Raw genomic sequence first — 24,757 nt, forward strand, 5'->3', positions numbered from 1 at the left:
GGACCTGAAGAATTGTTTTGTATTGTTATTAGTTATTGATATTGCGATTCCTCACCTCCACCTGGTGGACAACTGTCAGCACTGCAACAGGCTACCGTTTACTCTGAGAGAGCGAACTGTCAGCTTTGCATCAGTCAATAAAAAGGGTTCATAACATCACAATATATATTGATGAGGAAGTTTAGACCAGAGATCAACATCTGTCATAAAACGAGCAACATGTAGGTTCTGCTTTTTATTTACAAATTACTTTTATTGTATCAAGTTCATGTTGTTCAGTTTCACAGGTCAACGTTGCTACGAATATACTTCTATATATTATTCACTATAATATTATATAATAATATTATTTACTATAATATCATATTATATAATATTATTCACTATACTATTATATATTATTCACTACAATATTACTATAAAATATTATTCACTTAATATATTATAACTGTTGGGACCTCCCCATTAGGACTACACAACGTGGCCTACAGAAGCTGGGAGACAAAGGAACAAAGGAGATAAAAAACTACAACCACCATTTTAGTTTCACTTCTCACCGAGGTGCGAAGTGCAACATCACACAACTGGTGCCCTATTGGCTGACAACCACAGGTACCCCAGGGGGTCCCCGGGAGCAGCCGTGAGCTATATAAACCGGCGCTGCCTTAAGGACTTCCTCTCTCCACCGTAACACACGTTACAACAGGTGGTGAACGTTACGTCTGCAGCGTTTTCCTTTGTCCTAGGCCACAGTCTTTTCCCCAAGCTCGCTGGACGAGCAACAGACTGTTTTCCCTCTCTTTTTCTCTACTCGCTTTATTTTTCTTTTTGTTTATCATTTTGGATCCTGAGGAGACCGCCGCGACCGCGCGACTCCCCTGTTTACCCGCGGAAGGAAGAAAAAAAATGTCTTCGTCCCAGCTGCCAGCAGAACGGATAACTTCTAACGACCCGTTTTTGTCTGAAGTCAGCTGACTAAATCGCCGAGCCCCGCGATTTTATTGTTGCCTGCAGAAGGGAGAAAACACTAACTGTTTTCTTCAACTAATTGGATCCGCGAGGAGGATAACTTCTACGACCCAAACTCGCCTGGATTCAGCCGCTCGTCTGTAGTTAGGTAATAAGGTTTTGTTAATTGCAGTGTTATTGATTGTGATCATTATTACTGATTTTAATAAATCTTATTATGTTATAACTAGCGGTATCTTGTACTTGTTGTGTATATGTCACTGGATAACAGCAGGTTGTGAAGGCTAGTGCTTGAATTTCACGCCTTTTTAATTGTTTGATTGTTTTATACTTCTATGCCAATGATCACGATGATTGGCATGTGAGTGTAAAACCTTTTATATTGAGACTGAATATAGTTCTAGGTTATCTTTTCCCTGATCCCAGGGTGGTGCCCTGTTTATTCATGATTATATCATGATAATATATTAAATATAATTATTAATATCGATAATCATATTGACATAAATAATTAGCTGTTGATAACCAAATCTGCTCCTGCTACTACCACAACATAATTGTCGCCCCATGTGAGACCTTCTTAAACCAGCTTTATCCAGAGATTTATGCACAATAACCTGAGAGGTATTGTAATAATAATAGTAATAGTAATTATTATTATTATTAATATGATTATTTAGAAATCGATTTTCAAGGATCGATTTGGTTGTTTACTATTACTATTTGCCAAGCAAGTACAGTTGAGGGTTGCATATGCATGTTGTGATTAGCTATTTATTGTTTAAAAACAATACTAACAAACGCAGGGTTAGGGATACTAAGACTCGTTATAACACTGTTATCACTCACCAGAGGTGCTAGAGACACCTCACTGTCCACAGGCTGTAGAAGTGTAGTAACATTTCCATTGTAAGTCACAGGTCGACGCTGCTCACCTGTGCACCCACATCAGCATAACAACAAATACATTCTTTTTCGCTGTTAAAACCAAACAAGTGAAGCCACCGGGTTCTGCCTTTTACTAGAGGTAAAATGAGCAACTACGCCCCGAAAGAACAAGGAGCTGATGGTCCCCAGGTATCAGTTGACGCAGACCTGCAGGATGCGGTCGCTGGTCTTCTCCAGGGAGAACCTCAATCACTATAATATAGTGACATGCAATGATCAACTGCAGGAGCTTGTTGATTATGTTAATCACCCGTCAGGGAAGACACTGTGCACAACCACTGACGTGCTGGGTCAAATCTGCCTCCTGTCTCAGCGCAGAGCACAGCTGCAGAGATCTGAAGACACAGAGCGATCTGACCAACTGGGTCGGATAAACACTGACCTGCGGCAAGAAATGGCCACCATAAGAGAGGAAAGAGAAGCATTAAAAGAGCAAAAGGCTTGTCTCCTCCACCAGGTTCAAACGGCAAACACGAAAGCCATGCGTTATTTAGATGCCCTGCACACCGCAGAGTCTGAGTTTTTGTCCTACAATAACGAGTGGTTGAAGTTTAAACCAGAATGCCCTACCTCAGCAGTCTCGTCCAGTCACTGTGATTCAGGCTTCCCCGACTCCCACTCTTTTTGTAGTGAAAATACGACTCCCCCGCCATGCAGAAGATGGGAACAGTTACCAGCGGACAAAAAGTCCTTAAGACAAGCTCCACTACGAGACAGCGGTAACGGCTACGCAGCTCCCCATGACTCTGACACAGATAGCAAAGAAACCACCTCCAAAATCTTTCTATTTTTGGAACAAACCTGTAAATTGCGACGCGCCCCCACCACCTAGCTTAGTCTCGCCTTCACCAGGAAGGACGCCACAGTGCCCCCGCTTTGAAGAGCTTGAGAGCATAGCTAAAGATATTCAACCTTTTGATCCCGACAACTCGAACCATAATATTGACAAATATTTGAGTGAGTTAGACAACCACCTGATTGACCTACCCCAGGCCTCCTCGCGTGAGAAGCTCAGGCTAGTCTGGAAGACCACAACCAGACATGTCTACAGTTTCATAGAAACACTCGCACCCGGAACCTGGGACCGATACCCCAGGGAGTATAGCCGGTACTGGGATCATGCTTTCGCCACGCACGGTGCCCTCGCCATTCTACACAAGAAGCAAGAACCACCCAGGGAGTACTATAGGCGCTTCAGGGCCGCCTATGCTCAGGGCCGTAACTCCCCAGGAGTGGAGGAGGAGCCGGCCTTCAAAGCTTTCTTTCTGCATAACCTACACGAAAGCGTGCGCTACGATGTCACCCTGCACTGCAGGACACACCGCCTCTCCATGCAAGACGTTTGTAATTACGCACAGATGACTTGGGAAAACCACGTAGCGCGCAGAATTAAAAGAAAGCCCGCTAACTCCGATACATCTGCTGCCTTAAAACATAGCTCTCATAACAGCGTGAAGGGGGGTGGCGAGAGACGGGGTGGAGACTTCGACCACCCCCGTCATGCCCACCAACTGCGTCGAGATGGGCACCCACGTGGAGAGACGACTCTCCCACTGCATCTCTTCAACCATCCCGAGGGTGTCAGTGCGGCGACTGCCCATACGGTACACCAGTACGTGACTGACATACGCAACCACCTCCGGGCCACATCCTCAGGGGCCCAGACGAACCTCGAGACCAGCACTAAGGGGGCATACTACGACCAGGAAAGATCTCACACAGAGTATGAAGTAGGCGATATGGTACTCTATTTCATGGTCACCAAGCCAGCTGGGGTCCCTAGAGAATTCCTCCCAAGCTGGTCGGGGCCCTTCGAGATTGTCGGAAAGCGATTCCCAGTAGCTTACCGCATCAGGGTCTCAAAACCTACGCACCCATCTGCATACAAGTGGGTTCATGAAAATCAGATCAAACCCTACAAACCTCTCGCACCCCTTAGAGAGACCTCAATCGCCACACCCGAAAGGGGGAGGCAGCCTCCCTCCCACAAGGGAGAAGACTCATCATAGTCACATTAGGATGTAACCGCATGCACTAACACCTAAACATCAACTTTTTCATGATACACAAAACTCTGGTGTGTTGCAGGATGCATCTCCCTTGGATCGTTGGCATTCTCCTCGGCCTGCGAGTCACCCTGTCCACGGAGATGGTCGAGCCAGGACCACCAACCGGCATCGTCCTGCAGGGGACACCCGGACTACTAATCACCCATTACGGTACGACGCGGAGATTGAGATCATGGAGGCATTCATTGGCCACAATCTAACGAGTGATAAAACCTTCCAACAATCACTTCTGGTTGAAGGAACAAAACTAGTGCTGTTCACCCTCAAACCGACGGGACTCACTACCACACCCTTTAGCCACATAAGTAGACCGATACTCTACCAAGGAAACCCGGTCAGCGCAACTGCACTCGGGCTCCTGCTTAGTGGCTGGATCATTACCACGATTATAGCATTATGTACAAACACCTGCAGAAGCTGCAAGCTACACTGGACTCCCTTCTGTTCGTATCGCCACGCTTCACACACATCCCACAGGCTAACTCCAACCACCTCCAGGAGTAAGCCAAGCGACCACTAACCCTTTTCCTTTTCCTCGCTTTCCCCTTCCTTCTTCGTCCTGTTTTTCATAGTAGGAATATGTCCTGTTTGAAATTTCCCGAATGAAATGATAATGCTGATGTTTGTGTAAATTGTGCCTTAGTGATGTTTAATATAGGTTAGATGGTTAGAAGTCTCTGCCCAGACGTTGCCTCAATCTCTGTCCAGACTTTGCCTCAATCTCTGTCCAGACAATGCCTCCATCAAAGTTATAGACTTTAACCTGAATGAACTGTTTAACCTCTTTTCCATGGAATATACAGACTGTTTGGACTCCCACGTGTTTCAAGGAATACATGGACTGTTCCGCTAACACACACACGCACACATACACCGTCCCCCACACGTATCCTCCGCCAGCTGTTTCCGTCTCCGGACGCTGAGGACATAGCTCCATCTGGTGGCTGCACCCGGCCATCTCTCCCTCTCTCTCTCCCTTTCTCGCTACTCCATCTGACGTCAGTGGCTCCGCCCCTGAACGCTGTGAGGAATCGCTCCATCTGGTGGTCGCGCCCGGCCATATCTCTCTCTCTCTCTACACACACACACACACACACACACACACACACACACACACACACACACACACACACAAACGCACACGCACTCCACGTGTGTCTCTTCCTTTGTTTAGCTTAGCTTTGTGTGTTAGGTAGTTGGGTAATAGGGTTTTGTTAATTGCAGTGTTATTGATTGTGATCATTATTACTGATTTTAATAAATCTTATTATATTATAACTAGCGGTCTCTTGTGCTTGTTGTGTATATGTCACTGGATAACAGCAGGTTGTGAATGCTAGTGCTTGAATTTCACGCCTTTTTAATTGTTCGATTGTTTTATACTTCTATGCCAATGATCACGATGATTGGCATGTGAGTGTAAAACATTTTATATTGAGACTGAATACAGTTTTAGGTTATCTTTTCCCTGATCCCAGGGTGGTGCCCCGTTTATTCATGATTATATCATGATAATATATTAAATATAATTTATAATATCAATAATCATATTGACATTAATAATTAGCTGTTGATAACCAAATCTACTCCTGCTACTACCCCAACATAATCCATATTTCTTCATTCACTCTTCCCCCTTTAAACTGAGTCCAGACCAGACCACATCGACGGCTGCCCGTCCTTAACGGCACTGTTTGTGGTTTATAGTGTGACACTGAAAAAAGAGTCATTGCCACACAGACACGTTTCTTCTTGTGGTTTGTGCATGCAAACATTCCCAAGTTACATAAAAGCTTATCCTGCATGCATATTATTATTATTATTATTATTATTATTATTATTATTATTATTAATATTATTTCCATAAGACAACAGTAGCTGTTTTGTGCTTCACTAGTTTGCCAGTCAGGGATGCAAATGACTTTCTCAACCAAAAGCAGAAGTTTTTCACTTCAAGGCGGTGTGATAATCTCAACCGGAGAGAGGAAACAACCAGTTCTGCTTTAAGGACATTTAATTAGAGCAGCACTCAGCAGACAGCACCGATGGCAGAGGAGGTGAACTACGCGTCTGTTGTGTTCAAATCCCACAAAAAACCACCTGAAGGTCAGTTACGCTTTTAAAGCTGCATATGAAGAATATGACCCGTTGTTGTTGTCGATCGGATCCTGAATCTTTGTCTGTGGTCTCTTCTGCTAGAATGAAGTAACATTTATAATCAAAAGTAGATGCAGGAGGAGCCAATCTCACACATTTGCATGAATGTTTTAAAATCCCACCTTTGATTATGATGAACTGCTCAATACCAATACACAGTAAACCTATCAAATTAAAATATGGACATATTTCAATCCTATTTGAGTGCAGTTCTTAACTCATGTTGCATGAGATCTGTAAAGTAACACTGAACTGAAGCTTGACTTTAGCTTCCAGAGCACTTTTTATTACAGAGTAGCCGAGAGAAAACCTCGAAAGTACACATGGAGGTTTTCTATTTGTGTCAATTTAAATATAGATTTATCTCATATACATACTGTTTATCTTCTAAGTCCTAGATCATAAATCACTCTATATTCTGTACAATTCACTGATTCTTACTTATTTAGATAACTGTACAGAGACATGGGGAAACGCATACAAAACTGCACTTCAGCCACTTTTCATACTGCAAAAAAGAGCAATGAGAATTATTCACAGGGTTGATTATGGGGCACACACAAATGACTTATTTTGGAAATCTAAAACTCTAAAATTGTTTGATTTGGTGTAGCATAACACAGCCCAAGTATTATATAAAGCAAGGAACTATCTGCTACCAAGAAATATTCAGAGAATGTTTCATGAAAGAGAGCAAGGTTGTGATTTAAGAGAGAAATCAAATCTAAAGGTTGGCAGAGCTCGCACAACAAAGAAAAGTTTCTGTATCACCATTTGTGGAGTAAAACTGTGGAATAATATGAGTACTGAAATCAAAAACATTTCGAGTGTAATCATGTTTAAAAAGAGACATAAAGAAATGATTGTTACGGCTTGAGGAAGGATTTAGTCTGGACCCAAAAATGCAGAGTTGTAACAGATTTATTCCAAACAAAGTATCAACAGAAATCGCCTTAGCAAGGGAAAAAATGTTCTAAGAAGTTTAAACAACGAAAAGGGTCTTCACAAAACAAAGTAACAACACAAAGTCACCACGAGGGGAAAAACCTACTAGTAATCACTAAACAGGAAAAGAACAACGAACCACCGGATCGTGGAGAGAGGCGAGGAATCTGCTCAGAGACATGTACATGCGAGGAGGACAAAGGATCATCTGGCACAGGGCAGACAGAGCAGTTGGCTTAAGAAGCCGGCCAAACGAGCCGATAGGCAGCAGGTGTGTCTCGTGAACTGCCCTGGAGCACCGGCCCCGCCCCTCTCCACTCACCTGAAAAAAGGAAAAGAAGGTGAGGAACACAAAACAAGACCTGAACCACCACAGTACCCCCCCCCTAATGGACGCCTCCTGGCGTCCTACCAGGCTTACCCGGGTACCTAACATAGAAATCTTGCAGCAGCTGTGGATCGAGGATGAGGGAGCGTGGGAGCCATGAACGCTCCTCGGGGCCGTACCCCTCCCAGTCGACCAGAAACTGAAAGCCGCGACCCCTCCTGCGGACGTCCAAGATTTCCTTCACCGTGTATACTGGATGACCATCGATGATGCGGGGAGCTGGCGGTAGCGGAGCAGGGGGCTGAAGGGGACTGTCTGTGACCGGTTTGAGCAGTGAGACGTGGAAAACCGGGTGGATCTTGAGGGCGGCGGGGAGGCGGAGTCGGACGGCGCTGGGGTTGATGATCTTTTCAATAGGGTAGGGGCCGATGAATCGAGGAGCCAGCTTCCGGGAGTCGGTTTGAAGGGGAAGGTCCCGGGACGACAGCCAGACCTGTTGGCCCACCTGAAAGGCCGGAGCTGGGGTCCGATGGCGGTCCGCCAAACGTCGGTTTCGCTCCGCGGTCCTGCTCAGGGCTGTGCGGGCCTCCCTCCAGACCCGGCGGACCCTGTGAAACTGGGCTTGTACTGAGGGTGATAGCCGGACGACAGGCTGGCGGTGGCCCCCAGGGCCCGACAGAAAGCCCCCCAGACTCGAGAGGTGAATTGTGGACCTCGGTCTGACACAATGTCCAAGGGGATGCCATGGAGCCTGAACACATGTTGAATGAGCAGGTTAGCGGTCTCCAAGGCGTTGGGCAGTTTCGGGAGGGGAACAAAATGAACCGCCTTGGAGAACCGATCAACAATGGTTAAGATGGTGTCATTACCTTCTGAGGGAGGGAGGCCGGTGACGAAATCCACAGCGATGTGTGACCATGGGCGTGGGGGAACAGGTAGAGGCTGCAGCAAACCAGCTGGAGGACGATGAGAAGCTTTACTGCGCGAACACTCAGGGCAGGAGGCAACGAACGTCCTGACATCAGCTGCCATTGATGGCCACCAGAAGCGTTGCCGGACCAGTGCTAGCGTGCGATATACACCAGGATGACAAGCTACTCGAGAGGTGTGGCCCCAGATGAGTACTGAAGACCTAGCAGCCGGAGGAACGAACAGCTGTCCAGGTGGGCAGCCATCAGGGACCGGCTGATTCTGCTGGGCGTCTTGTACTTCCTGCTCCACCTGCCACTGCAACGCTCCCACCACACGTTGAGAAGGAAGGATCATCTCCTCCTCTGCCTTCCCTTCCTCCACAGTGAATTGACGTGAGAGGGCATCTGGCTTCACGTTCCGGGAACCAGGGCGGTAGGTCATGGTGAAGTTGAACCGCCCCAGAAAAAGCGCCCAGCGTGCTTGACGGGAGTTCAACCTCCGGGCGGTACGCAGGTACGCCAGGTTTTTGTGGTCAGTCCAGATTATGAAGGGATGAACAGCCCCCTCCAGCCAATGCCGCCACTGTTGAAGAGCCAGCACCACCGCTAACAACTCCCGGTTCCCCACATCGTAGTTCCGTTCTGCTGGGGAGAGGCGTCGAGAAAAGAATGCACACGGGTGGAGTTTGTTGTCCGCAGGGAGACGCTGGGAGAGGACGGCCCCGACCCCAGAGTCCGAGGCATCAACCTCGACCACAAACTGCTGCTCGGGATCTGGGTGAACAAGAACAGGCGCTTTAGTAAACATCTCTTTTAAAATAGTGAAAGCGTGATTGGCTGCTGGAGTCCAACAGAAACTAACCTTACTGGAGGTGAGTTGTGTGAGAGGGGAAGCAACCTGGCTGTAATTTCGTATGAAACGACGGTAAAAGTTAGCAAATCCTAAAAATCTTTGGAGATCTTTTCTGGACGCGGGAGTGGGCCATTCCCTGACCGCCTCCACTTTGGAGGGGTCGGCACGGAGCTGGCCTTTCTCCACAATGTACCCCAAGAAGCTCACTGAGGGGACGTGAAACTCACACTTCTCTGCTTTAACAAACAATTTGTTCTCCAGCAGCCGGGTCAGCACATCACGGACATGAAGCACATGGTCTTCCTGAGAACGAGAGAAGATTAAAATATCATCCAGATACACGAAGACAACTCTGTCTAACAAGTCTCTTAACACGTCGTTAACCAGTGATTGGAAAATCGCTGGGGCGTTGGTTAGGCCGAATGGCATAACCAGGTACTCATAATGCCCCAAGTGAGTGTTGAAGGCGGTCTTCCATTCATCACCCTCACGTACCCGTACCAAATGGTAGGCGTTGCGCAGGTCCAGCTTTGTGAAGACTGTGGCATGGTGCAGCGGACTGAAGGCAGAGTCAATGAGAGGCAGGGGGTATTTGTTCTTCACGGTGATGGCATTAAGCCCTGTATAGTCAATACAGGGGCGTAAAGTCTTGTCTTTTTTGGCCACAAAGAAAAACCCCGCCCCCACCGGGGACGATGAGGGCCTTATCAGCCCTGCTGCCAAGGAGTCGTTAACGTATGTCCCCATGGCCTCTCGTTCTGGTTTTGTAAGGTTGTACAAACGTCTAGTGGGGAGTGGGGCACCAGGGAGTAAGTCAATAGCACAGTCATAAGGACGGTGTGGAGGAAGTGTGTTTGCGGAGGTCTTGCTGAAAACTTCTCTTAAATCATGATATACTCTGGGAACATTTGACAAATCTATGACCTCTGTTTGCTCAGCGGGAGCAGGGGACCTGGCTGGAATGGCTGACTGGAGGCAACAGGCGTGACAATGTGAACTCCATTCCCGGATGGAGGCCGTAGGCCAGTCTATATGTGGGTTGTGTTTTTTTAACCATGGTATGCCCAACACCACAGGAGTATGAGGGGAAGAGATGACAAACAGTTCTACAAATTCATGGTGATTGCTGGAGAGGATGAGTTTTAGCGGGTCGGTGCGGTGGGTGACTATCTCCAGTAGCTTACCGTCAATGGCCAGGACCTCTTTAGGGGAGGTAAGTTTATGTAGGGGCAAATTGTTCGTCTTAACAAAGTTAACATCAATGAAATTGTCGTCAGCTCCTGAGTCGACCAGGACTGCGACTGGGAGCGAACGTTGTGGCCCGTGAATCATACCTGCAACCTGTATGCGGGATGAAGTAGGGGAAGAGATTCGGCTCACCAGAGTTCCCCCATCTACTGGCGAGCCTTGTCTTTTGGCAGCTCTGGGCAGCTGGTGAGGAAGTGTCCAGGGTGGCCGCAGTAGAGGCAGAGCTTCCCCATTATGCGTCTCCGTCGTTCTGCCAGCGTGAGATGAGCTCGTCCCAGCTGCATGGGTTCTTCTTCTGGGGTGTGAAGAGTCCCTGGGGCTGCCAAGGTGGCGCTGTTGACTGTCGGTGATGTCTCGAGGAGGCTGGACTGGGAAGCGACGAGGGGCCGTCTTCTCCTTCCCTCTGTTCTCTCTCTATTTCTTTCCCTGATCCGATTATCCAACCGTATGGCCATGTCTATCAACTGGTTCAGGGAGGTGCTATCGTCACGAGTGGCTAACTCGTCTTTCATAACCCCCGATAAACCTTTTAAAAACACTGCTTGTAGAGCTGAGTCCCCCCACCCACTTTCTGCTGCCAAGATGCGAAACTCTACCGCGTACTGGGATACTGAGAGAGAGCCCTGATGTAAGTCCAGAAGCTGGCTTATGGCCTGTTTGCCCTTTACGGGATGATCAAACACCATTTTCATTTCCTCTATGAACGAATGGTAATCAGATGTGATGGCTGAGTTCTGACTGGAGATGGCTAACGACCATGCGGCCGCCTGTCCTATTAGCAAGCTCATGATAAATGCTATTTTGGACTGGTGTGTGGAATAAGTGCCTGGCTGTTGACTAAAAACTAGTGAGCATTGGTGAAGAAATTGTGCACAAGTCCCTAAATCTCCTGCATATCTGGCGGGGGTAGGGATGTAGGGCTCACGGGGCTGCAGCGGGGAACTGACGGGTGCGTCAGCTGCAGGAAGTGGTGGTGATGAGTCCGGGGATGGAGCCAGCCGCTCAAGCAGGAGAGCTAGCTGTCCCCTCATCTGCGCCATGCTTGTCGTCATCTGCTGGAGGTGCTCTGTTGTTTGCCGCAGGACTGACTCCTGCTGGTTAAGCCTGCTCGCTTGGTCGGCAAAGGCATGTTTGAAGCCCTTGATCTCCGCTGGGTCCATGATGGCCAGATGATTCTGTTACGGCTTGAGGAAGGATTTAGTCTGGACCCAAAAATGCAGAGTTGTAACAGATTTATTCCAAACAAAGTATCAACAGAAATCGCCTTAGCAAGGGAAAAAATGTTCTAAGAAGTTTAAACAACGAAAAGGGTCTTCACAAAACAAAGTAACAACACAAAGTCACCACGAGGGGAAAAACCTACTAGTAATCACTAAACAGGAAAAGAACAACGAACCACCGGATCGTGGAGAGAGGCGAGGAATCTGCTCAGAGACATGTACATGCGAGGAGGACAAAGGATCATCTGGCACAGGGCAGACAGAGCAGTTGGCTTAAGAAGCCGGCCAAACGAGCCGATAGGCAGCAGGTGTGTCTCGTGAACTGCCCTGGAGCACCGGCCCCGCCCCTCTCCACTCACCTGAAAAAAGGAAAAGAAGGTGAGGAACACAAAACAAGACCTGAACCACCACAATGATTCTCCAGAGGTACATTGTATAATTCACACAAGGTGTTTGCTTACTTACTATTTGGATTAAAATGTGGCAGGAAATGGTACATAGTGTAATGGAGGAATGAAATAATAAATGTATGTCTTTGTGCTATGATTTTAACGAGAACATATAGTTAAAATTATAGGGGTAGGATTAGATAAGCTTATACTTCTTCCTACTCCTTTTCGCTCATGTAAACTGCGTTGCTTATGAGATCTTACTTTTTTGTGTATACATATTTGCTGTTCACTTATTTCCTTATTATATTATTATTTTATCTTTTTTTTTTTTTTTTTTTTACACTGTTGTTTACATGACAGAAATAAAGATATCAATCAATAAGTGTGTAGGCTAAATGTAAGTAACTGTGGAGGTTCCATGGTGATGCCTGTGTGTTAGTAATGTGTTAACACCTGAAAGTCTTTACCTGCTACAGGAAGCAGTGAGGCAGCGCCGCCTCAAAAGATAGAAGAAACCATCTACGATGAAGTGAAGGTGCAAAGCAATGGAACTGAGCAATCTGCCGACGCAAACAGTACGTTGCTTACAAAAACACAATACCTGTGGCCCCGTGGCCTGTAGTGGCCCCGTGGCCTGGCGCTTCATGATCACAGCTATTAAGGTCGGTGTAACAACGGTGGTCCAAACCGATAGGAAGATTCAGCAGCCTGAGTTTGTCACATCAGTGGACCTTCATGTCTTTGTGACACAAAGACAGAATATTGTAAAAGATTGTAACTTCGGTGACTGCTGAAGCCTTATAAATATCTCTTTTCATACTTGTTGTTCAGTCTCAGCAGAACTGTTGACAGACCAAGACTAAGGAAGCCAACAGCGGATTCGGCCGCTTGCAGCAGCTGCTGTGTTGTTTGGGGATTCTTTGTTTCCTTTTGCTGTCGGGCCTCATCGGCCTCTGTGTCCACAGTGAGTTTACAACCAACCAACACAATAATGGCACTTCATCTATTATTTGATATCACTTATGTCTGTAACTAGAAAATGTACGGAACCATTGATAACAACGGTGTCATGGTAGCTTGTAGAAGAGGGCTGAAAAACGCTCCAAATGTAGGAAACGTGTTGGTGAGGGAAAACTGGGACGTGATTTCAAGGGGTCGGTTGACCTCTGACCTCACGGTCTATAAAAGGGAGAGTTTAACGCTGAACGCAGTATAAGTTTGAAATGATCGCCTGTTCTAAAAAGGGTGTATTTGAATATTTCTGCATAATGGGATCCATAAACAGTCTTGAATTGCATAAGTGAGGTGTTCCTGTATAGTTGAGATCATCATGTGTGATAATGATAGTCACTTAACTTGAAAGGGATCTGTTGTGACCTCACAGCCTCATGAACTTTACAAACTTAGATGTCTTTACTACAAATTTTGCAGAAATCTCCGAAGGTCAAATGCCTTTCGATGCTAAATCAAAGCCAGACGTCTTTTATGGTGTTCCTCAAGGTTTTGGTGTCTTACTGTTTTCTTTTTATTCATTCTTAAGTGGTAAAAAAATAGTCACATTTATGATTCAGTCTGTGTAATAAATGGTATCAACCCAAACATTGCTGCACAAACGTATTAGACATAATAAAGCGTTATACTTCATTCTAAGCTTCTCACAATGTCTTGTAAAGTACTTTAGCAACGTTACATAATCGGCGTATTTAGGTTCACACAGTGTTGCTGGCTTCAGGATCATTGTGACAGCGGCTGACTGGATCCCACATTCAACACAACGATTTCCACAGCAAATCTTTTAGTCCTTTCACATTCACTCCTGTTGACTTCGTACCAACTGAAGGGCCACGGGGCCCATTAGGCAAGTCAGAAAACACAGTGACTCATTCATGACACCAAAGTTTTTTTGTGGTTCTAGTCTTTTCAAGGGATTTTGTGAAATGTTCAGAGAGGCTGGAAAACCAGACAGGAAATAGCTTTCTAAAGTGGCAAATTGACAAAACCAAATATGTATTGTCAATTTTCATTTTACAGTTGCTCTGTCAAGAGATCAAGGAGAGCTGAGCCAATTAAGAGAAACCAACGACAAACTCCGCTCAGACAATATGAACCTAGAGGGTAACATCACCAACCTGACGGTGCAGCTGGATGAGGTGATGGGAAACAACACCGACTTAAAGATCCAGAACACAAACCTGTCGACACAAAACCAGGACCTGGAGACGCAGCAGAGAAACTGGAATAAGCTCAACGTCAGTCGAGCTCAGTGGAGCGTTGATAACTACTGCCCCCAAAAAGACAACAGTATGTTCATGTTACATTCATTTAGTCCAGAAATACTCAATAATAATAATGATGTCATCACAACACAGTAATGTTTATTGGTTGGTGTCTGTTGTTCCAGAGAGAAGCTGTCAAGCTTGTCAGGATGGATGGAGAAACACTGAACCTTTCTGCTACGCGATCAATGACGCTTCTTTTGCTGGGCAGAAAACCTGGGAAGAAGCTCGAGAAGACTGCAAAGGGAAGAGTTCATATTTAGCTGTTGTAAACAATATTGATGAGAAGGTAAGAAAACAACACAATAATGACATTGAAACATTGTGAGAATGTGTGTTGAAGTATAACGTCCACTTCCTGTTTCTGTTATGTCAGAACACAATCAGAGAATACAGCTGGGGTTCAGGGAGCAAATACTGGCTCGGCCTGAAGGTGGAAGATGGACAATGGAAGTGGGTCGATGGAACTGATCTGAGTGGAAGGTAAGAGACTCGTTCATAAAGACATTGAATCTCACAATCGACCAGTCTTGATCCAAACATCACGTTCTCTCCTCAGCGACTGGATAGATGATCCTCTTCCAGGTCACTGTGCAGTTTCTGTCCACAACACAGAAAAATGGCGTTCAGTGAGCTGTGATGAGAAGAACCGATGGATCTGCAGAAAAGACGCTTTGTCTGTTTAACATCCAGAAGAAATGCAAAATGCCTTTTTAACTCATTTACATCTCCGATCGTGATCCGTGCAGCTATTTAAAAATATACAACCGTCTCACAGCAGTGTGTGGATCGTGTGATTCGTGTACATGGGCACACGTTGTAAATGTTTGGGTTGTTTCTCAGGGTGACTTCAAACTTATTTATTTATGTTGAAGGTATCGTTTGTACCTGCAGCACTTTTTTTAAACAGGAGACATTAAGCTTCAAAACTAACATTAGCTTTAGACGTCTAAAGGTAGGCTAACGTTTTTTCCTCTAAGCTAGTTTTTTTCTCTAAAGCCAACGTTGTTGTTTTTTTCGTCTAAAGCTAACATTTTGTTTTCTATCTAAGAATAACGTTTTTTTCTTCTAAACTAACTTTTTTTTTGTCTAAAACTAACGTTGTTTTTCCATCTAAAGCTAACATTGGTTTGGACTTAATCATCCGACTGAGAGAAAACAAATGTGTTGCAGGCATGAACAAGATTTCCATCTGGAATAAATGAGTTGAAATTCGCGCTGAGCGTCACAAACAAAATGTAACATTTGTGTTCATCACGTACAAATCAATAGATTCCCATTTTGTGACACTTTCCCAGCCTGCCGTGTGACTGTTGCAGCGTAAAGATGTGAACCTTCAACGAGTCAGAAGGTAATTGAGGAAGTTGTACAGGACTGGTGAGGGTGAGACAGAAGCTGGTTTTAACATCGACACCATCACAACCTTAAAGCAGAAGTGCTGTAAAGACCAGACCTGAGGTCCAGACCCCCTCCGAGAGCCCTGAAACAGACCTGCAGCAGTATTTTAAACATTTTTAGAGCAGTGAGGAAACTATAGTGGTCATGTGTGTGCATGTGGACGTGATCTATGATATCTGGATATCTGGACATGTTCCACGATGTTCTGTGTGATGCTTTAACATGAAGTCTACACTCTGGGAAGATCAGCTTGGGTGCATGTTCACTTCTCAGAATAAAATGAGGAAGAATGAAGAAGGAAATAGTAAGGTAATGAAAGGCAGTCAAGGCTTCCTGTAGCCGCTAACCAAACGGCTACAAGTGTCTTCATGTCACATAACCAGCCGTGCCGGTCTTCTTGCCTCTCCGTCTGATCTCCTGTAGCTGCCAGACCTAAGTAAAGACTCTGCTCATCTCCTGAGTTGTGCTTTTAAATCCTGTTTGTGCTGAAATAATAAGAAGCAGTACCGTTGGCTGGTGGATTAGCTGCGTAACAACACAAATATACTGTTAATAAATGCTGTAAATGTCAAGACTTTTAAAATAGATCCGCATATGAATAAACACAATTACACACTTTGTCTCTTCTTTGCATCATTTCAGTCATAAGCATTGACTATGTTGTAATATTTGTTGTTTATTCTGTTGACATGGGGAGGAGGATGTATTTGGTGGAGGAAGATCCTCCTCAGTGTCTCCGAGGTTAAGTCAGATTTAAATAAACTACATAAAGCACTTCCTCAAGAATTTGTACTGCTGACAAAAAAATATAATTACAAGGAACTTTTTACCTGAAGAATGATTTCCTGGTAGACAAAACAGAAATTACATCCTAAACAAATTTGATAATAAGAAAATTGATAAACTAAGAACAATGTCTAACACTGTATTTTTCTAACTGTGTATTTTTCTCACGTCATATTGTACAGAAGATATCGTTTGATATTCACAACTGGATAAGAAGGAAAATCTCATTACTTCCAGCTGCTATTTCTAAAGATAATATACATTTGGTATGAACTCTGCTGTAATGTAATTCTATTTCTTGCACATTTTTCATTCACAGGAATAGAATCCTGAAATCCTCCCCCAAATATATTGTTTTCATAAGTGAATTTAAAATATACATGAAATCCTTAAAAATACTAAAAGGAGCCAAAGCACTTTTGTATAATGTTATAAGAGAATTTCTGAATGGCAGCGCTAGGCAGAGCTTGTACAATATGTATGATATTAAATTTTGTTTCTTGTCTCCCTTTTGATCTTTAAAAAAAAAGTATCTCTGAGGTTTCTTCCTGTTTGACCGGTAAAAAGTTTTTAGGGCGTATTCCTGACCGGGTGGATCCTGGACTCAGGATGTGGGACTCAAGATCCAGGATTTAGGTTGTGGGATGCAGGATCAAGGACTCAGGTTGTGGGACTCAGGATCCAGGACTCAGATTGTGGGACTCAGGATCCAGGACTCAGATTGTGGGACTCAGGATCCAGGAGACTGGAGAGGGTTAGGGGTTCGAGGAGGGAAGAGGGAGGAGGGGAGGGAGGGAGGAAGGAGAGGAGAGGCACACTGGAAAGCGTGGTGATGAGATGGGAAAAGGTCAGAGAGAGGCGGTGATGTCATCTCCAAGGTTAACTCTTTCACCACCTTCATCCAGCTGAGGGGAAGAGACCCAAACAGACAGAAATCAGATAGAAGCATGTGATGACATCTGCCGCCTCTCCTCTTACTTTAGTTATATTCCTCTAAAATGTTTTTTAGGGGGAAAACATTTACATTTACATTTAGGTCATTTAGCGGACGCTGTTAGTAGGTCATGCTATGTAGAGTCGAGGTGAAGTCTGAACAGGTGAGTCTTGAGCCTTTTTCGGAAGATGGCAAATGACTCAGCTGTCCTGACAATAGTCGGGAGTTCGTTTCACCACTGAGGACCAGAACAGAGAAGAGTCTGGACTTTGCTGAGCGACATTTGTTTGATTTCAGCGATGGTGGTACCAGCCGGCCAGTTGAAGTAGAGGAGCGAAGTGCTCGCTTCGGGGCATGAGGTTTGACCAGTGTTTGAAGGTAGATGGGTGCAGTTCCATTGATGGCCCTGAAGTGTCATCGTCTTGAATTGGATGGGCGCTGCAACAGGGAGCCAGTGGAGGTCACGGAGGAGGGGGGTCACATGGGAGAATTTGGGTAGATTGAAGATAAGACGTGCTGCAGCGTTCTGGATACGCTGCAATGGTTCAATCGCAGAGGCCGGGAGTCCGGCCAGGAGAGAGTTGCAGTAGTCAAGGCGGGAGATGACCAGTGCTTGGACCAGGAGTTGCGTTGCATCCTTTGTGAGGAGGGTCCGAATCCTGCGGATATTGTAGAGGGCAAATCTGCAGGATCGGGCCACAGCAGTGATGTTGGGGGTGAAGGATAGTTGGTCTTCGAGGATTACACCCAGGTTCCTCACAGTTGACGACGGCAATACTGTGATGCCCTCGACAGTGACCGACAGGTCCATGCGAGGGCAGTCTTTCCCTGGGATGAAGAGGAGTTCGGTTTTATTCAGGTTAAGCTTGAGGTGATGTGCAGTTGTCCAGACAGAGACGCAGCCAGACAGTCCGAGATGCGAGTTGCAATGTGAGTGTCAGAGGTTGGGGGAAAAGAGAGGAACAGCTGGGTGTCATCTGCGTAGCAATGGTAGGAGAATCCATGCGATGTGATAACAGAACCTAGTGATCTGGTGTATAGTGCGAACAGAAGCGGTCCTAATACTGAGCCTTGAGGGACACCCGTGTCCAGAGAACAGGGTTTGGACATAGAGCCATTCCATGTGACCTGAAAGGTGCGATTTGTCAGGTATGATGTGAACCAGGTTAGAGCAGAGTCAGTTATGCCAAGTTCAGCCAGAGTGGAGAGGAGGATTTGGTGGTTGACTGTGTCGAATGCAGCAGATAGGTCGAGGAGAATGAGAACGGAGGAGTGGGATGAGGCTCTGGCGTCTCGCAGGGACTCGGTCACTGTGAGGAGGGCCGTCTCAGTGGAGAGAGCAGTCCTGAATCCTGATTGATTAGGGTCTAGGAGGTTGTTCTGCGAGATATAGGATGACAGTTGGTTGTAGGCGGCACGTTCCAAGGTTTTAGAGAGGAATGAAAGAAGAGATACAGGTCTGTAGCTTTGGATGTCAGTAGCGTCTAGGGTGGGTTTTTTAAGGAGAGGCTTCACGGTAGCTGTCTTAAAATCCGCTGGAATGACACCTGAGGTGAGGGAGGAGTTGATCAGGGTGGTGAGGAATGGCAAGATGTCGTGTGAGATGTCCTGGAGAAGAGAGGACGGAATCGGGTCAAGGGAGCAGGTGGTGGCACAGTTAGATGTAACAAGTGCGTGAACGTGAGTCGTGAGTGAGGCTGAACGTCAGAGATGTATTCTGATCCTGAACCAGAGATTTATAGCAGGAATTCAAACCTTCTGTCTTTGTGAGGATGACCTGGAGATGCCCAAGAGTTCTTTGTTGAGAGAAGGACCTGAAGAATTGTATTGTTATTAGTTATTGATATTGTGGTTTCTCACCTCCACCTGGTGGACAACTGTCAGCACTGCAACAGGCTGCTGTTTACTCTGAGAGAGCGAACAGGCTGCTTTGCATCAGTCAATAAAAAGGGTTAATAACATCACAATATATATTGATGAGGAAGTTTAGACCAGAACCACATCTGTCATAAAACGAGCAACATGTAGGTTCTGCTTTTTCTTTACAAATTACTTTTATTGTATCAAGTTCATGTTGCTCAGTTTCACAGGTCAACGTTGCTACGAATATACTTCTATATATTATTCACGATAATATTATAAATAATATTATCACTATAATATCATATTATATAATATTATTCACTATACTATTATATATTATTCACGACAATATTACAATAAAATATTATTCACTATAATATCATTATATTATAATATTATATAATATTATTCACTATACTATTATATATTATTCACTACAATATTAGGCCTACTACAAAATATAATTCACTATAATATTATATTATAATTCATATTTCTTCATTCACTCTTCCCCCTTTAAACTGAGTCCAGACCAGACCACATCGACGGCTGCCCGTCCTTAACTTTGTGGATTATAGTGTGAGACTGATCACATGACTCATTGCCACACAGAGACGTTTCTTCTTGTGGTTTGTGCATGCAAACATTCCCAAGTTACATAAAAGCTCATCCTGCATGCAAAGCTGCTTATTTTTATTTGTATTATTATTATTATCAATATTATTTCCATAAGACAACAGTAGCTGTTTTTTTGCTTCACTAGTTTGCCAGTCAGGGATGCAAATGACTTTCTCAATCAAAGGCAGAAGTTTTTCACTTCAAGGCGGAGTGATAATCCCAACCGGAGAGAGGAAACAACCAGTTCTGCTTCAAGGACATTTAATTAGAGCAGCACTCAGCAGACAGCACCGATGGCAGAGGAGGTGAACAACGTGTCTGTTGTGTTCAAATCCCACAAAAAACCACCTGAAGGTCAGTTACGCTTTTAAAGCTGCATATGAAGAACGTGACATGTTGTTGTTGTCGATCAGATCCTGAATCTTTGTCTGTGGTCTCTTCTGCTAGAATGAAGTAACATTTATAATCAAAGGTGTAACCGGGAACATGAAACATCATTTGGACCCAAACAGCAGCTGCAGGAGGAGCCAATCTCATACATTTGCATGAATGTTTTAAAATCCCACCTTATTTCAATCCTATTTGAGTGCAGTTCTTAACTCATGTTGGATGAGATTTGTAAAGTAACACTGAACTGAAGCTTGACTTTAGCTTCCAGAACACTTTTTATTACAGAGTAGCCAAGAGAAAACCTCCAAAGTACACATGGAGGTTTTCTATTTGTGTCAATTTAAATATAGATTTATCTCATATACAAACTATTTATCTTCTAAGTGTGTAAATGTAAGTAACTGTGGAGGTTCCATGGTGATGCCTGTGTGTTAGTAATGTGTTAACACCTGAAAGTCTTTACCTGCTACAGGAAGCAGTGAGGCAGCGCCGCCTAAAAAGATAGAAGAACCCATCTACGATGAAGTGAAGGTGCAAAGCAATGGAACTGAGCAATCTGCCTACGCAAACAGTACGTTGCTTACAAAAATACAATACCTGTGGCCCCGCGGCCCGTAGTGGCCCCGTCGCCCCGACGCTTCATGATCACAGCTATTAAGGTCGTTGTAACAACGTTGGTCCAAACCGATAGGAGGATTCAGCAGCCTGAGTTCGTCACATCAATGGACCTTCATGTCTTTGTATCAGAATCCCTCTTTTCTTGTTGAGTTGGTGACACAAAGACAGAATATTGTAAAAGATTGTAACTTCAGTGACTGCCTTGCCTTATAAATATCTCTTTTCATACTTGTTGTTCAGTCTCAGCAGAACTGTTGACAGACAAGGAAGCCAACAGCAGATTCGGCCGCTTGCAGCAGCTGCTGTGTTGTTTGGGGATTCTTTGTGTCCTTTTGCTGTCGGGCCTCATCGGCCTCTGTGTCCACGGTGAGTTCACAACCAACCAACACAATAATGGCACTTCATCTATTATTTGATATCACTTATGTCTGTAACTAGAAAATGTACGGAACCATTGACAACAACAGTGTCATGGTAGCTTGTAGAAGAGGGCTGAAAAACGCTCCAAATGTAGGAAACATGTTGGTGAGGGAAAACTGGGACGTGATTTAAAGGGTCGGTTGACCTCTGACCTCACGGTCTACAAAAGGGAGAGTTTAACATTGAATGCAGTATAAGTTTGTAATGATCGCCTGTTCTAAAAAGGGTGTATTTGAATATTTCTGCATAATGGGATCAATAAACAGTCTTTAATTGCATAAGTGAGGTGTTCCTGTATAGTTGAGATCATCATGTGTGATCATGATAGTCACTTAACTTGAAAGGGATCTGTTGTGACCTCACAGCCTCATGAACTTTACAAACTTAGATGTCTTTACTACAAATTTTGCAGAAATCTCCGAAGGTCAAACGCCTTCGATGCTAAATCAAAGCCAGACGTCTTTTATGGTGTTCCTCAAGGTTTTGGTGTGTTTAATTTTTATTCATTCTTAAGTGGTAAAAAATAGTCACATTTATGATTCAGTCTGTGTAATAAATGGTATCAACCCAAACATTGCTGCACAAACATATTAGACATAATAAAGCGTTATATTTCATTCTAAGCTTCTCACAATGTTTCGTAAAGTACTTCAGCAACGTTACATAATCGGCGTATTTAGGTTCACACAGTGTCGCTGGTTTCAGGATCACAGCGGCTGACTGGATCCCACATTCAACGATTTCCACAGCAAATCTCTTAGTCCTTTCACATTCACTCCTGTTGACTTCCTACCAACTGAAGGGCCACGGGGCCCATTAGGCAAGTCAGAAAACACTGTGAAGTTTTTTTGTGGTTCTAGTCTTTTCAAGGGATTTGGTGAAATGTTCAGAGAGGCTGGAAAACCAGACAGGAAATAGCTTTCTAAAGTGGCAAATTGACAAAACCAAATATGTATTGTGATGAATGATTAAGTAGCCAATTTTCATTTTACAGTTGCTCTGTCAAGAGATCAAGGAGAGCTGAGCCAATTAAGAGAAACCAACGACAAACTCCGCTCAGATAATACGAACCTGGAGGGCAACATCACCAACCTGACGGTGCTGCTGGTTGAGGTGACGCGAAACAACACCCGCTTGAAAATCCAGACCACAGACCTGACGGTGCAGCTGTACAAGCTGATGGGAAACTACACCGACTTAAAGATCCAGAACACAAACCTGTCGACACGAAACCAGGACCTGGAGACGCAGCAGAGAAACTGGAATAAGCTCAATGTCAGTCGAGCTCAGTGGAGCGTTGATAACTACTGCCCCAAGAAAAGGAACAGTATGTTCATGTTACATTCATTTGGTCCAGAAATACTCAATAATAATAATGATGTCATCACAACGCAGTAATGTTTATTGGTTGGTGTCTGTTGTTCCAGAGAGAAGCTGTCAAGCTTGTCAGGATGGATGGGAAAACACTGAACCTTTCTGCTACGCGATCAATAACCCTGAATCTGATGATGGGCAGAAAACCTGGGAAGAAGCTCGAGAAGACTGCAAAGAGAAGAGTGCAGATTTAGCTGTTGTAAACAATATTGAGGAGAAGGTAAGAAAACAACACAATAATGACATTGAAACATGGTGAGGATGTGTGTTGAAGTATAACGTCCACTTCCTGTTTCTGTTACATCAGAACACAATCAGAGAATACAGCTGGCCCCCACGAGGGAGCAAATACTGGCTCGGCCTGAAGGTGGAAGATGGACAATGGAAGTGGGTCGACGGAACTGATCTGAGTGGAAGGTAAGAGGCTCGTTCATAAAGACATTGAATCTCACAATCGACCAGTCTTGATCCAAACATCACATTCTCTCCTCAGCGACTGGATAGATGATCCTGTTCCAGGTCACTGTGCAGTTTCTGTCCACAACACAGAAAAATGGCGTTCAGTGAGATGTGATGAGAAGAACCAATGGATCTGCAGAAAAGACGTTTTGTTTGTTTAACATCCAGAAGAAATGCAAAATGCCTTTTTAACTCATTTACATCCCCGATCGTGATCCGTGCAGCTATTTAAAAATATACAACCGTCTCACAGCAGTGTGTGGATCGTGTGATTCGTGTAAATGTTTGGGTTGTTTCTCAGGATGACTTCAAACTTATTGATTTATGTTGAAGGTATCGTTTGTACCTGCAGCACTTCTTTTTAAACAGGAGAAATTAACTTTCAAAACTAACGTTAGCTTTAGACGTCTAAAGGTAGGCTAACGATTTTTTCCTCTAAATATAGTTTTTTTCGTCTAAAGCTAACGTTTTGTTTTTCATCTAAGACTAACGTTATTTTCTTCTAAACTTTTTTTTGTCTAAAGCTAACAATGTTTTTACGTCTAAAGCTAACTTTTTTTTCCATCTAAACTAACGTTGTTTTGGACTTAATCATCCGACAATGTGTTGCAGGCATGAACAAGATTTCCATCTGGAATAAATGAGTTGTGAAAAGTGTCTCTGAGGTTTCTTCCTATGACCTGTTAAAAGGTTTTTAGGGGGGCGTATTCCTGACCGGGTGGATCCAGGACTCAGGATGTGGGACTCAAGATCCAGGATTTAGGTTGTGGGATGCAAGATCAAGGACTCAGGTTGTGGGACTCAGGATCCAGGACTCAGATTGTGGGATTCGGGATCCAGGACTCAGATTGTGGGACTCAGGGTCCAGGAGACTGGAGAGAGTTAGGGGATGGAGGAGGGAAGAGGGAGGAGGGGAGGGAGGGAGAAAGGAGAGGCACTCTGGAAAGCGTGGTGATGAGATGGGAAAAGGTCAGAGAGAGGCGGTGATGTCATCTCCAAGGTTAACTCTTTCACAACCTTCATCCAACTGAGGGGAAGAGACCCAAACAGACAGAAAGCAGATAGAAGCATGTCATGACATCTGCCACCTCTCCTCTTACTTTCATCTGCGTAGCAATGGTAGGAGAATCCATGCGATGTGATAACAGAACCTAGTGATCTGGTGTATAGTGCGAACAGAAGCGGTCCTAATACTGAGCCTTGAGGGACACCCGTTTCCAGAGAGCAGGGTTTGGACATAGAGCCATTCCATGTGACCTGAAAGGTGCGATTTGTCAGGTATGATGTAAACCAGGTGAGAGCAGAGTCAGTTATGCCAAGTTCAGCCAGAGTGGAGAGGAGGATTTGGTGGTTGACTGTGTCGAATGCAGCAGATAGGTCGAGCAGAATGAGAACGGAGGAGTTGGATGAGGCTCTGGCGTCTCGCAGGGACTCGGTCACTGTGAGGAGGGCCGTCTCAGTGGAATGAGCAGTCCTGAATCCTGATTGATTAGGGTCTAGGAGGTTGTTCTGCGAGAGATAGGATGACAGTTGGTTGTAGGCGGCACGTTCCAAGGTTTTAGAGAGGAATGAAAGAAGAGA

The 24,757-nt window shown here is 44.8% G+C and overlaps 2 protein-coding genes and 1 long non-coding RNA gene across 4 annotated transcripts in view; 2 read left to right on the forward strand and 1 right to left on the reverse strand.

Moving 5' to 3' along the window:
• The window catches only part of LOC311024675, a 26,775-nt gene extending 12,497 nt beyond the window's left edge, over nt 1–14,278 (reverse strand). The window contains exon 1 of the long non-coding RNA XR_014598315.1: nt 14,170–14,278. This is a non-coding gene — a long non-coding RNA (uncharacterized lncRNA). The remainder of the gene's footprint in view (nt 1–14,169) is intronic.
• Nucleotides 1–16,324, forward strand: part of LOC311024673 (uncharacterized protein) — a 23,246-nt gene extending 6,922 nt beyond the window's left edge. The window contains exons 5-7 of the mRNA XM_084027193.1: nt 14,442–14,605; nt 14,693–14,799; nt 14,876–16,324. Coding sequence (XP_083883319.1) covers nt 14,442–14,605; nt 14,693–14,799; nt 14,876–15,002 — 398 coding nt within the window. The 3' untranslated portion in view covers nt 15,003–16,324. The remainder of the gene's footprint in view (nt 1–14,441; nt 14,606–14,692; nt 14,800–14,875) is intronic.
• Nucleotides 5,974–23,385, forward strand: LOC311024670 (uncharacterized protein). 2 transcript variants are annotated; one of them, XM_084027187.1, is made up of 7 exons: nt 5,974–6,092; nt 12,517–12,615; nt 21,164–21,289; nt 22,338–22,670; nt 22,771–22,937; nt 23,025–23,134; nt 23,211–23,385. In XM_084027187.1, the coding sequence occupies exons 1-7, from the start codon at nt 6,032–6,034 to the stop codon at nt 23,335–23,337; spliced, it is 1,023 nt and encodes a 340-aa protein (XP_083883313.1). In that variant the 5' UTR covers nt 5,974–6,031; the 3' UTR covers nt 23,338–23,385. The 2 variants fall into 2 exon arrangements, with proteins under 2 accessions (XP_083883313.1, XP_083883314.1); XM_084027188.1 differs by lacking the exons at nt 5,974–6,092; nt 12,517–12,615 and adding exons at nt 20,146–20,269; nt 20,778–20,876.
• The last annotated feature ends 1,372 nt before the right edge of the window (nt 23,386–24,757 follow it).

The sequence above is a fragment of the Eutrigla gurnardus genome (genome assembly GCF_963514095.1).
Source record: "Eutrigla gurnardus genome assembly, chromosome: 14".
In the NCBI taxonomy this organism is placed as follows: Eukaryota; Metazoa; Chordata; class Actinopteri; order Perciformes; family Triglidae; genus Eutrigla; species Eutrigla gurnardus.